Below are 13,872 nucleotides of genomic sequence, written 5' to 3' on the forward strand. Positions count from 1 at the left end.
TTCAGTTCATTCCCACGGATTCGTACATCGTAGCTGATAACATACAGTTATTCGGTGTACAACGATCGTGTCCACGTCAAGGGATTGACGGAAACAGACACGTCCATATAGAAATAAATGAGAAAAATGATAAAACGTTGCATGTAAAACATAATATTTTTCAATATTAGTGTTTGAGACGCACTGAAACTGATTACTAAAATCAACTGATTTATCATGAATACATTTGAATTTTATAAAAAAATATGAAGTAATTGTATAACTGAAAATAAATTCGAAGTCGATAAAAATATTATTGAAGTCAAATACGATGTTTCTTTATAACAAATTTTCTAAAGGTATTCCATACTTATCAAATAGAAAATATATGATTTGCTACAATGCTTCGATAAGAACTTTTGTCGATTTGGATCCATTCACTTTTACACATAATTATAATCTTTACTTAATAATACGGATTAATTGATCAAAAACAAACAATCTAAATAATATGTTGAAGAATGTCGTACAGCTTGAGAAGAAAAAAGGTAATATTTACCGAATCACTTATCTGAACATTATTTGGTTTAAGATTTTCAATAAAAATATATGCATACTTATTTTAGAATTATTGAAAGAGAAAATTTATAATAGCTTCTTTTAACTTCTTTTATTAGTATTCTGAAAGACAAATGCAATAAAAAAAAAATTGGAACGAATTTTTATTGCAACGAAGAATCCCTTCCGATATTGCTTACCGTATTTGTTATTACCGGCATTCATTCTTTGGGACCTTTTCGATTAAAATGTTAACGTTGTGAAAGTCCATAGATTATTTCTTTGGCAAATCAATTCTACCTGTAATTGAAGCGATAGTACACCTAGTCACCGAACTCTTCCCGATGGTGAACGAAGGTGTGATTTTATGTAACCCGTGCGATAATCGATCACGTCGCGTTGCGTGCCTCCTGATACGCCGTGTCCGTGTCTTCTACTCCATCTGCAATTAAATCTTAGATTATTCGAGATGTCTGCAGATTTTTCAGACTAGCATTTTTGTCTGCATGCAAGTATATATTTCTTTTTTTCTTTTCAACATTAAGTAGCTAAATTGTAGAAATTTTCTAGCAGAAAAATATTTCACATGAAATATGATTCTAATCATAACAAGAATTCCTGTAAGTTAACATAAATTGTAGAAAATTTCTACAGAGATAGCTTTAAATGATTTCTGTTTTAAAATTTGCGGACTGTTTTTTCCATGAAAAAGAGAGAAGAAAATATACAATGAATTGAATATGTAAACAGTATCTCAAAATTTCAAACATTTCCGTAAAAGTCTACTTATTTCTTCATGTACAGAAGTATCTTATGATAATAATAACTGCATGTATTCAAATAAGTTTCTTGTTAAATGTAAATCTCTCTCACGAAAGGTCTAACTTACTTGTGTGTCAATTTTTCATACGTTTGAGAACTTTACTAAATATAACAGGTAATATCACATTGTACAGTTAGATGACATTTTATAGTGTCAGAGTAGTCTAACAGAGAAATATTCTATGAAAAAGTAAAAGCATCCAATAATTGAAAGTAAAAAAGATATAAACATACATGATATTACATGTATGATGTTGCAACGATATGGTAGCGATTTGAGTAAGTCCAGTGAAACAAATTTCAAAAAATAACTGTGTATCTTATCCTTACTTGGGAAAGTGGACCGAAAACAATCATATCGAAATCTACAATACAGTAAATCGTACTATTTGATAAAAATGAAATTTTACTTCTATTTTCTATTTGTTCCTGCATATAACATCATTTTCTAGATTCTGAGTAGTGATATCGATACACGATGCATCGAAGATAATTCAGAACGTGATATTGAGAAAAAAATAGTGTACAAAATTCTTCCAGTTCCATAATTAATGAAGTATTCTATCGATTTAAACAAATTTTCTCTTCGAATCTGTTGATAAGTATATGATTTCTGTTCTCGTTTTACTTAAAGCTATTTTAAGGAATCCATTTTAACCTTTAAAAATAATTCTTTTTGTATCTTTAGCCATATTACGTCTTTATGTCAGTCCTAAAAATCAGAAATAAACATTATTTCGCTTTTTGATATAAGTGTTGTTTCTCTTACACGTAATAACGTTTTGCGAGTATAGTTCGGAAAACGAACACGACAATGAAAAGCAATTAATTGTACTGTTTATCAATATCATCGTACTTTCATTAAACATTATTTCTCGATAAAAATTGTAAAAATTTTAAAAGCTCTAAAAGTAAGATATGATTTAGAAAATCCCTACAGTAAACACAATTGTGCTTAGGAAAGATCTTTATTTCCAAGGATAGAATGAAAATAAAAATCATATTTGGCTAATTAATAAAGGATACATTTGAATTATGAAAACATGACGAAATCGCAAAGAATTAACGTTTTTAGATGGTATTCATGTCGAATGTATTGTATTTGATTTTGCAAGATATCTCTATCTGGCATTTTCTATTAAGGATTACCCTCTGAGTTAATTGGTAAAGTTTTAATATTCTTTCCTGGAATAACTTGTATATAATGGATTAAATATAATATATGCAATCTAAACTTCTGTGAAATCATATTTTTTTTAGCTTTCATTTAAAGTTCAAAGTGATCAACGTAACGAAATTTTAGAAGAAATATATACGTACAGTTGCATCTCGATACATTTTATGGAAAAGTCCGCAAATCTTAATAATACGTTACATTATACTAAATCAAAGACAGAAAATTTTTACGCGTAACGTCAAGCAGCATGACATTAGTCACGATGCTTCATTCCATAAAATGATTTACATACATATAAATGAATAATACATTAAGGAATAGGATCAAAAAGAGGCTATATAACAAAGTTATCTATTAACTACGGGAAAAAGTTTCCACTCATTCCTAAATGCCAGGCATATTGCGTATACTAAGTAGGAATTTTCATAAAAACAGAAACTAGCATTTCAAAATTAACGATATGTACTACCTATATGTATAAGGTATGTATAATAGATACATATAAGGGTACGTACATCATTATTCGATAAAATTCTAGGAAGTCATTTTGATTATTAATTGTTTGAATTTATATTACACAAAATAATTTTTATCTAACTCGACAACATTAAAGTACTTACAGCTTTTCATTGCATGATAAACTCGTTTTAATATAAATTATACCTATAAACGAAATAAGTTTCGATACATAAATTACGATATCGTTTATTTTTTCAATAAAATTCCTAGTTTTCGGACAAACACGAAAGAAGTATCAAAGCCAACTGAAAGACGAATGCACGAAAGCCAAAATATCATAACTTATAAAACACGTTACATTTTGAGTAATATGTCAAACTACATACTAACAAATAAATATTAATTTGATAAATGAAACCACCGACAAAACTGTGTACGATATTCAAGGTTTCTCCCATGCAGATCTTGATACCGTGACAGGTGAAACGTGGATGGCTTTCTGAGAACAAAAAATGTATAGAGTTTGTCTAACAATAAGTTTGAACGTTGGAATTTGCGCAGGATTTATCGCAAAGTTAAAAGCATTTTTAACTTATTTCATGAAATTTAATTTAGTGTTCAGAGCACAGGATTAACGTATATAATGCATTAATGTATCTACACACATATGTATATTGACATACGTAAATTAACAATGAATGAATAAACATTTTCTTAATTTGAATAACAAGGTAAAAGTAATAAAAAAATTCAGCTACTATTTGATATACCAACATAGAGTGACTTCAATGATTTTCTTAGTATGTTATCGGGGGCACGATTCCTCAACAACAACTTTTTCCTGGTGTACACATGATACGTATAATCTCAATACATATAATCATAACTATGTAGTTCTCGAGATATTCGCAAAAAATTGCCGATACTATTACGTTGAATTCTGCCTATAATTGTGCATCCGTAACAATGTACGCATTACTATAAGTTGCCGGCTACCTTACGACGGTTTATTTACAATTTACGGACATGTGATTATACAGGGTGGTTGGTAACTGGTGGTACAAGCGAAAGAGGGTGATTCTACGCGAAAAAAGAAGTCGAAAATATAGAACAAAAATTTTTCGTTCGAGGCTTTGTTTTCGAGAAAATCGACTTTGAATTTTCGCTCGGTACGCGTGCGGTACGTTATAACGAATCTCACTGTAGATCATTGTCTCCATGGAAAAATTAAAAAAAAAATAAAAAAATTTTTATTCTATATTTTCGTCTTCTTTTTTCGCGTAGAATCACCCCCTTTCCGCTTGTATCACCAGTTACCAACCACCCCGTATATGCACGTACTGCGATGTGTTTATATGTATGTGTGTCTAACGTTTGAATTTTTAAACACAAGGATGAGAAAAAAATACAGCTTCTTTATAGGTGATACAATGCCTGATTACGAGGCGTGCGACTTAATGGAGTGAGCGCCGAACTCAACATTGCTTGAGCAGCGATTGTCATTTTTTCGATTACTACATTGGGCTGCCGTCGATAGTTCGGCAATCGTCGCTAAACACCCTGTATATAATATTGTATAATATAGTTATATAAATATAACAGATAAGAGTTGGTTGCCAGTACTAAGACGTATGCTGCCATGGACGCACAATTATAGGCAGAATTCATTCAGGTAGTGCTATCGATAGTTTTTTGCAAATATCTGAGAAACTAGGACCGTTCGCCATTTACATGTAAGGAAAAACTTGCTCAGAATCATGCCCCGACAATACAATCGTTACCCACCCAATAACAAAAAAATACAGAAATATTGAAAAATTATTGAAATCATTTTATATTGGTATATCAATCAAGCCCCGAAAACTGATTGAATAGTTAAAAATTAATTATATTCAAATATGTATACCATGTACTGCAATATCATTATATTATTATAATACAACGAGCAGATTGCAAGTAATTTGAAGTTGTCAAGTTAAATGATTTATACGTTATACTTCGTATTAAAAGAATACGATATATTTAACATACAAGATGAAATATATTAACATGATTACACAAAATGTCCCTGATTTTTATTAATATAAACAAATTTTTAAACAGGAAAAGATAGGATTTGCTGGGGACGAATATTATGGTTGTCAAATTATTCTTGTGGAGATTAAATTTTTTTTTTAGATGCAAAATCTCTTATTATTCTTTTATGTAGAATTATTTACTTTTCTATTATTTAAGATATTCAATTCACCTTGTTATAGCAATATGACCCTGAAACGATTTTGGCATCAAAGTTTAAACCTGATTAATCATCTTTTATTCTTGATTGTATTCGCAATCACCACCATGGATCGGTGGGGATTTGGAGGTTTGCTTGTATCGTATTCTACTCGTCATGAGGACCAAACTAGTCTAAGAAACCATAAATCGTAACTCAACCCGCCTTTTTGAAAGATGATGGTAAGGTACCATTGACATTATTTACAATTTGTCTATATTTAGCAGCTAGATAGAAAGTGAATAGCGTAATATTAATGAGGAAACAGGAAATTATTCTTTAGTACGTGAAATAGTCCACCCTAAATACAATCACATAATATCGGTACATCGCGACCTCAAGATACCCACAGTCAAAGAGGAAATAGCAAAATATAGCGACAGATATAGCAAAAGAGTCAAACACCGAAACCCCCTAATCACTGGACTACTTGATACGACAGACCAAATCCGCAGGCTGAAGAGACACTATCCGCTAGACCTAAACGACAGATTCAACTAGTTATTTAAATTAAGTAACATCTACTTATTTACAATACTTACGTACAAATTATACTTATCTATAATAAGTATTAACTTATTATAAATAATTAGCCATGTTACTGCGCCACGCCAGAAAAATTACTGAAAATTCTCAACGCGAGAATTGATTGTAATTTTAATAAATATTAAAAAAAAAAATAATAATATCGGTGTTTCTAATATGTCCTCTACGTGTTCTTCGTGAATCGTGTCTTCCTCAACGCTATTCGATTCTTGTTTGAAAGGTCTTTTCATACAGTGACTATTTTTGTAATATGTATTTGAAATTATGGAGTTAGGTACTTCATTCTATTTAAAATGGACTATCTCACATGCTAAGAGATAATTACCAATTTCCTTATTAATATATCACGTTATTTACTTTTTACCTGACTGCGAATTGTAAACGTATTGTAAATGTCAATGTATGAATCAACGAAAACTTAACATTATTTTTTAACTGTTAAACTGTTACGACTCGTGGTTTCTTTGACAAGTTTGATTCCCGTGACGTGTAAAATACTACGACACAAGCAGAGCAAAAATTTGATCTTCAATTTCAATCTCGCAGCAATACTTTTTAACAAATCTCAGCCGATCCGAAGGTGTATGTAGAATTGCGTTATGGTGGTCGTAACACTTGTTCACTGATTACCCTATAGACACGTAAGTTTGATTAATTAAACCTTTTCATGGAGTAAAGTATCTAATGCAAAAATGCTCTTTTCACGTACATTTTCATCTAATTTGTTTTTTCAGTGAAAACAATGTTTATTAAAATATAATACTTCGTTGATCTTTTCCTTCTTCCAAGTCTTCTAAATTTGGATGCATTTAGTAATTATCAGTTTTTAAACGAGGCTGCACTTTTAGATGGAAGCGTATCATACTTTATGTCTTCAAAATATAAGTGCATTTCCTTGTTATTGTTCTATTTTGTTTGTTCTACGATCAAAACTTGAGATTTTTACATAAATGTGCAAAATTTATAGAATTTTGACTTGCTACATCGAAAGTTAATATTCTCTTCTGTCCTCTCTGCCTAAGCGACCTATGTGTTAAGATAATATAACCTAATTGGAGGTTATATTGTTCAGATTATTGAATTTACATTTATAAATTTATATGACTGAAAATATATGATTCTATGTAAATGATCGATGATTTGAATACAAAAATAATTTGCCAAGCATAATATCAAACCTCATAACTTCTTCAATCACTTTTTCATAACATTAACACGATAATTTTAGTAAGAAAAAGCTGATCTCGCCAACCATAATGTGATATCGTCAACATCGTCTGCTATCTCATTTTAAAAATTTGTCTTTATAAAAATTCATAGTCAACAACATATTTTACGTTAAAAATGGTCGAGAAAAATTTTTGCAGAACATATATTTACAATTTCCTATAACCTGAAAATAAGAGTGGTAAGCATAAATTAATATGTGTTATTTCCATTGTTCTCGGAATAATGATTCTTTTATGAAATAATAAAAAATATGTGTATGGGTAACTTTTTGTTAAATTAGTATCAATTGGGTATTGGGCAGACCGTTCAGAATGAAAAATTGATACGCTTCTTACTTCAGGCATTCTATAATTTATAATTATTTATCTGTACTATGACGTGTAAAGTTTGATGTCTATTAATTACACTAATTATGGAAAGTTATATAATTACTGCTTGTTCTTATTTAACACAATTTTTAAGAAATAATATTAATAATTATGTGCTGTGACTTTCTTGTAGAATATTGCGAATTATTTTTAATTGCAATATGTAATTTCAGTTTATTTTTTATAACGATGGTACGTAAAAAACAAAAAAAAAAACAAAAAATGGAAAGAGAAAGATCAATCAGTGAAATTGACTTTGAAAACAAGTTTAGCAACTTTTTTGAGTAGATATATCGTATGCACGTAAGCGCAGAACCTCGAGTCGCGGCTTTGATATTCAGCCATACCTTGAAATTAGTTCTGAAGGCCAGGAGGATGGGAACGTTGATAACTATTCGTCGTGATCGAGGTTGTGATCGAGGTTGAGGTCGAGGTCGAAGTCGAGATAGTCGTTGTGATGGAAGTTGAAATCGGAGTCAAGGTTGAGGTCGTGATGGAAATAGGGACTCGGCGACGTTGGGATTCGGAAGCCGTGTTGTTCTGCTGGGATGAGTTAATATGCCGATGTGTCAGATTCGCGGTCGTTGTCATCGGTGGTTCGCTGCTTGACTGGTTGCTGTTAACTTGACTGCTGTTACTGTTGTTCATTGGTAGTAACATTTGACCATCGCCATGAGTCGACGGCACACCGTAACTTCGCAGCCGATACTGCCGTTGTTGCATTGAGGGACAGCGGCCTCTAGCAAAAGTACTCCTGCGTTGCTGCCCACCCGTCGTACTGCATATATTAATCCCAGGCTATCATCAGTATTTTCATTATTTCCTGCAAGGACCTGTACACGACTTCTTTCGACAGCATTTGGCCTTTGCCTTGGTATTTCTCTGACGTAGCGGCATTTTCTTATTTTCTATTCAACTCGTACGTATCATTAGATCAAACTATACGCGTTCGTTAAGCTACCTGACTCTTTGCTCTTTTCCATGATTTACCACTGTACGGGTTGAAATTAATTGTCGTCGCAGAAATTCGAACTTTTTTCTAATACTTATTTTATTTTAATATTTATTCTTTTCTATATTTCTCGCATACTTTTGAATCACAATCACGTGCTAATTATACGTAAAATACTGTATGCTTTGTTTATTTCTAATGTTACTCGATGTATTTCCGCTAATTACATCACAATTACGCAATTATAAATATGCACAAACATTTGTACGAATTGTTGACACATTCATTAATGGCAAAAAGATACTGTACGTATAATATAGGACAAATGATCGCAACATTGATAGATTTTCAGTGCAATTTATATCCTTAGAATTTCTGCGTCGATTAAAATATTCATTGTCATGATAAAATATTGATTGGCGTACAATGAACATTAGAATTGTATAGTGTCGGAAAATATTGCAGAATGGTATCAATTTACAGCGCACTTACGATGCACAATTTTGTTTTGGTTATACGCGAAACAAAAATTGAACTTGCAATTGATCTATTTACATCACCTTTTATTATCAAAGGACACGTTTAATAAAATATATGATACATTAGGATTAGTGTGAACATTAAGATTTACTATATATACAGAAGCAAGTGTGCACGGCATGCTTTTTAGTTAAAAGAAGCAAATGCCTTCAAAAATAATTGGTTTTACACACATACACACACACGCACAAACATAAAGATTAAAACTGTCACGGCATGCAACAAGGCATGCATTTTTTCATATTTTTTACTTGTCACTTAGAAAAGAAAATTCATCTGAAAACGCTAAAGATTGTGCTGTAAATTTAAAATATCCAGAAATCCAAAGGGTTAAATGATTGTAACTTTTCCATTAGTTAGACATAAGGCCGAAACTTCCGAAAATGTCCATGCTCCGATACGATGGAAATTTTGAAAGTAGATTCTTCGTAAGTAAAAAAAAATGTTTAAAAGGAGGATTTTTAGCGTCTCGTAAATTGAAACACTTTTCCATTTTTCCTAAACATAACTGAAACTTCCTCATATTTCGACATAAATCATTTTTTTCTTATGGTCTGCACACCATTTTTCACTTAGCATTAATTGTATGTTTCTTTAGCCACTCGACTGTTATTCAATGATTACTCAATTTCTTGGCGAGAGAAAATAAATTAATGCGATGCAACATTTTAAAGATATTTGCGAAATACATTTGTACTTATTGTCACTATTCGTTACCGACGAATTAACCCTGAATTACAAACTAAAGTAACCATAAGCAATGTAACCAACGTGCAATGTAAACATCATCCATCGTGCATACATAGATATATAGGCCGATATATATTATAGAAGAAAAATAAAAAAATGTTAAAAAGGTGTCTTACCTTCGAGTTGCCAAACATTCTTCTCCTAAACATTGTTTTTATCTAAATGGAACCTACATATTTCAAAAGTTTTGGTCCAAATCGGAGCACGAATGTTTTCGGAAGAGATAAATATTTATACACTATAATTGAATGAAACATCTATTTTAGCAATAAATCTGGTATTATTAATTTATTATTTTACTTATTGTCGATAGTGTGCAGCAATTATGATTTATGTTACTAAATTGTAAACTTGTGACATTGAGATAAAATAAACAGATGAATTTTCGACGTAAGTAACATAAAACGAAGGCGATGTATTTTCTTACCTCGAACTGTGACTCATGAGGACTATATTTCTGTAACAGCATATAATGGATCCTGATTGTTTGGAAGCGAGTGATGAAGTGTTGACGTCGATTCACACACAACACAACAAGCAGCTCAAGCAATTTTGTTGTATTTCTTATGTGATTAAATGTTTTGATTCATATTGAAAATAGCATTAATAATAAACTGTGACTGTATAAATGTACAGATTAAAAGTTGAAATAAAATAAGAAAAGAAATGTCGAAATATATATTGTTACAATTGAATATCAATGAAAATTAAAGGATTACGTTAAAATCCCCGACATAGGTTTCTTCAAAGGTTTCACCGGCATGATTCATCAACACCAATCTTGATCGACAATAGCTCTGACCAACAATAATTTGATTGATAATAATATTTAACCGACAACGTTAAGTAATATAAGACCTTACATTAATTTGTAAATGTCTTTGCATTAGGTTATAAGGATCCTAATGTTTTGGCAATGGCATCTGGGATTTTGGCTTCTCCGCCTTTCTCAGCCAGACTTGGAACCGGCAAGCTCCTTGGTACAACTTCCCTGTGGGAACGCAGACTGGCCGTCTGCCAAGATGCCTTACCCTCATTCAGACATATCCAGTCTTCTGAGTTAATTGGCTTCTCTATCATTTCCTTCTGTCACCTCGCACATCCCCATGTATGGGTATGAGCAGTAAAGAGCAAAAATTGCCTTCAGCAATCCGTATCCCTATTCCCTTAAACCACCTCATGTAATCCACCACTTTCTTCCAATATTCGCTGAACTCATGAACCCTTGTAATCGGTGAAAAATAGCTAATCGCTATAATCATCCCTTTTATGTTCCCTACTATTACAGCCTCCTCTTTCTTTCCATTTTATCCACCTTTATGCTCCCATCCATAACCATAGTTACTGCTTTGCTATTTACGCTAATCACCCATCTCCCTTCTGTTTTGCTGGTGCTTCAACAACCACCACCAATCCTGCCTCTCCCTCCATTTGCGTTTGTAAAAGCAGATCTTGCGGTGCTCTTGGATTATTACTTGGATTATTTCTTCCTCTCACCCTCCATTTTCACCCTAGTCAACATCGCTATGCCCGCTGTCGCCCTCCATCTCCATTAAGTTCACCACAACCTAACCGAACCCAAACCTAACTAATTAAAAATCTGTATCTTTATTTTTTAAATATGTACAAATAAAAGAATATCTATATTTTATATTTCTATATAAATATTATAGCATTACGTTTCAATTTATTTTATTAAAGATTTGTTCTCATCCTTCTTGCTTTTTTCGAATGTTTCTATTTGCTTACCTTTAACTTATTTATCGTCATGCGTTATTGATAGAGTATAATTGATAGAAAGCATACATCGATTAAGACTGGTGTTGGTGAATTTGTATCAGTGGAAACCATATTGATGAAATCTGCGTCGGCAATTTTAACGTAATGCAAAATTAAAGTTTCTTTCGTAATAATTAAATTCTTTAAAAATATGTAAAGATTCTGAAATTTATACACATATTTTAAATACACCCAACAACAAATTTTTCATATTCTTAAGTTATCAACAATTTTTTAGTGCAATTCAAGAAAGAAATTTAAGAAATATGTTTATATGTAGAACAAGTAAACAAAAAGTAATCGTGAAAAATATACTTGGAGTTACATTATTTTTTCATATTTTTATATTATTTTCTCATCATCGCTATTTCTGATAATTGAGAAATTAAAGTATAAATGAGGCAGAAAGCAAAAGATATGATATTAAAGATATTTTGACATGTAATAAACTGAGAGAACGAAAAAGAAATGAGAAAATGCGAAATCAAATATGAATAGTTGGAAAGAAACGGTTTCTAATTAATTACCACTTTCTCCTTTTTAATACTACGAGCAGATATACTCGTATATGTACAGAGTGATTTATAAATGCATGTCAATATTTCAAGAAGATAATGTAGAAACACAGGAAAATAAGTAAAAAACGTCCCTGTGGACATATGTCTTACGTCCTTAGTTTTCGAGTTACGAATAATTAAAGAAAGTGTTAACAACGTCTTCGCAAACCGATGGATAGGGTAAGATAGATCCATTATATAGCTACCATGATCTAAATCCACTGAGGTTTTTGTTTTTGGGGCCATTTAAAATCTATTGTATATTCAACGCAAGTGAACAATGTACAAGATCGACAAGAAAAAATACAAAATGGATTTGAAACTACTCGAAGAATATCTGGTATTCTTTCGAATGACTACGAAACTCATTATTAACCGTTTGAGTTCCAGGAGTCTTTGAAAAAACAGGATCGAAAAATCCCGAACAGCGCGATAGCGTTTGTCTTAATCGATTGCGAAGAGAAACTAGCGGCGCAATAGCGCTCGTCATATTTGTTATTTTTATGAAATACATCTATATTATTATATATGCGTGCTATTAGTTTATAAATATTTCAAGTTTTGTTCAATAGAAATTATTGAGAAGATAACAATGAAATACAAAATACCGTCAGTCGTCCGTAGCGTTCAAATGTACCGGGACTTTTCGACACAAAAGCTACACAGCGCGATCGTGCTGTTTGGGACTCAAACATTAAAAGACATGCAACAGCATGTGTTGAGGTAAGAGGTGGACACTTCGAACAATTTCTTTAAACATCCATACTTCGAAATCTAAAGTATTTAGGGCATATATTCATAAGACATTTTGTATTTATCTTCATGTGTAGATTTACTCCATGGAGTATTGTCAAACATTTATGAATCAGCCTCTATACAGGGTGGTTGGTAATTGGTGGTACAAACGGAAAGGGAGTAATTCTACGCGAAAGAAGAAGTCGAAAATATAGAATAAAAAAATTTTTTTTTTTAATTTTTCCAACGAGACAACGATTTACAGTGAGATCCGTTATAACGAGACGTGATAAAATGCACGCGTACCGAGCGAAAATTCAAAGTCGATTTTCTCGAAAACAAAGCCTCAAACGAAAAATTTGTATTCTATATTTTCGACTTCTTTTTTCGCGTAGAATCACCCCCTTTCCGCTTGTACCACCAGTTACCAATCACCCTGTATATATTTATAACAGATATGAAAATAATTAATCCTTCTGTTTTTCATTTAACAGGATATTCAACTTTAACAAATGTAAAATGTTTGTTCATGGTTTTTTAATAAATTTTATCAAAAATACGTTAAGGCAATATTGCCCACAAAGCACTTTCCTGAACTGTTCGTATAAAATTTTATGCAAAATTGAATGGAACTTTTTCATTATTCCTGTGCAGACAATCAAGATATGCTTATAAATACAATAGATGCTTTTCACATATGGTTACGGTGATACATTGTGGAATATTGGCATATTGAATGGAATAAATTTAATATCCTTTTTGGTAAATGGCTTTCTGCATTCTATACTTTTCATTAGAAAAAGACAAAGACAATAAAATTATAATACTGCATATATAGAGCAGTACGTTTAAGTATACCGAAGAACTAATTTGGACAAATCTTAAAAAATCAAGTTAAATGAGTTTTGAATTGATAATTCAATCATATAGCATACTGTACACTATTCTTCCAAAAAAGTTAAAAACTCCATTGACGAAAATCCTCATAAGTAAAAATAGGGATTAATTATAAAAAAAGAAATAATAAAATACAGTTGTATAGATCTATAAAAAAAACATACATGTACAATGTACATATATAGAAAGATTCCATCTTATTTTTATTTTTTCAGAATATACTATTTAATGGCATTTAGTATTTGATG

General features: G+C 31.4%; 1 protein-coding gene across 4 annotated transcripts in view; it reads right to left on the reverse strand.

The window, feature by feature from the left end:
• Positions 1-634: 634 nt before the first annotated feature.
• Positions 635-13,872, reverse strand: part of LOC117215369 (putative thiamine transporter SLC35F3) — a 47,726-nt gene continuing 34,488 nt past the window's right edge. Inside the window, exons 10-11 of one of the 4 annotated variants that reach the window (XM_033461735.1) lie at positions 10,084-10,113; positions 635-979 (exon numbers count right to left, since the gene is read on the reverse strand). In XM_033461735.1, coding sequence (XP_033317626.1) covers positions 865-979; positions 10,084-10,113 — 145 coding nt within the window. In that variant the 3' untranslated portion in view covers positions 635-864. Of the gene's footprint in view, positions 980-3,283; positions 3,495-7,761; positions 8,193-10,083; positions 10,114-13,872 lie in introns of those variants that run through there. The other 3 variants (XM_033461734.1, XM_033461736.1, XM_033461737.1) reach the window with 3 other exon arrangements.

This window comes from Bombus bifarius, unplaced genomic scaffold (genome assembly GCF_011952205.1).
Source record: "Bombus bifarius isolate JDL3187 unplaced genomic scaffold, Bbif_JDL3187 scf7180000009565, whole genome shotgun sequence".
NCBI lineage: Eukaryota > Metazoa > Arthropoda > Insecta > Hymenoptera > Apidae > Bombus > Bombus bifarius.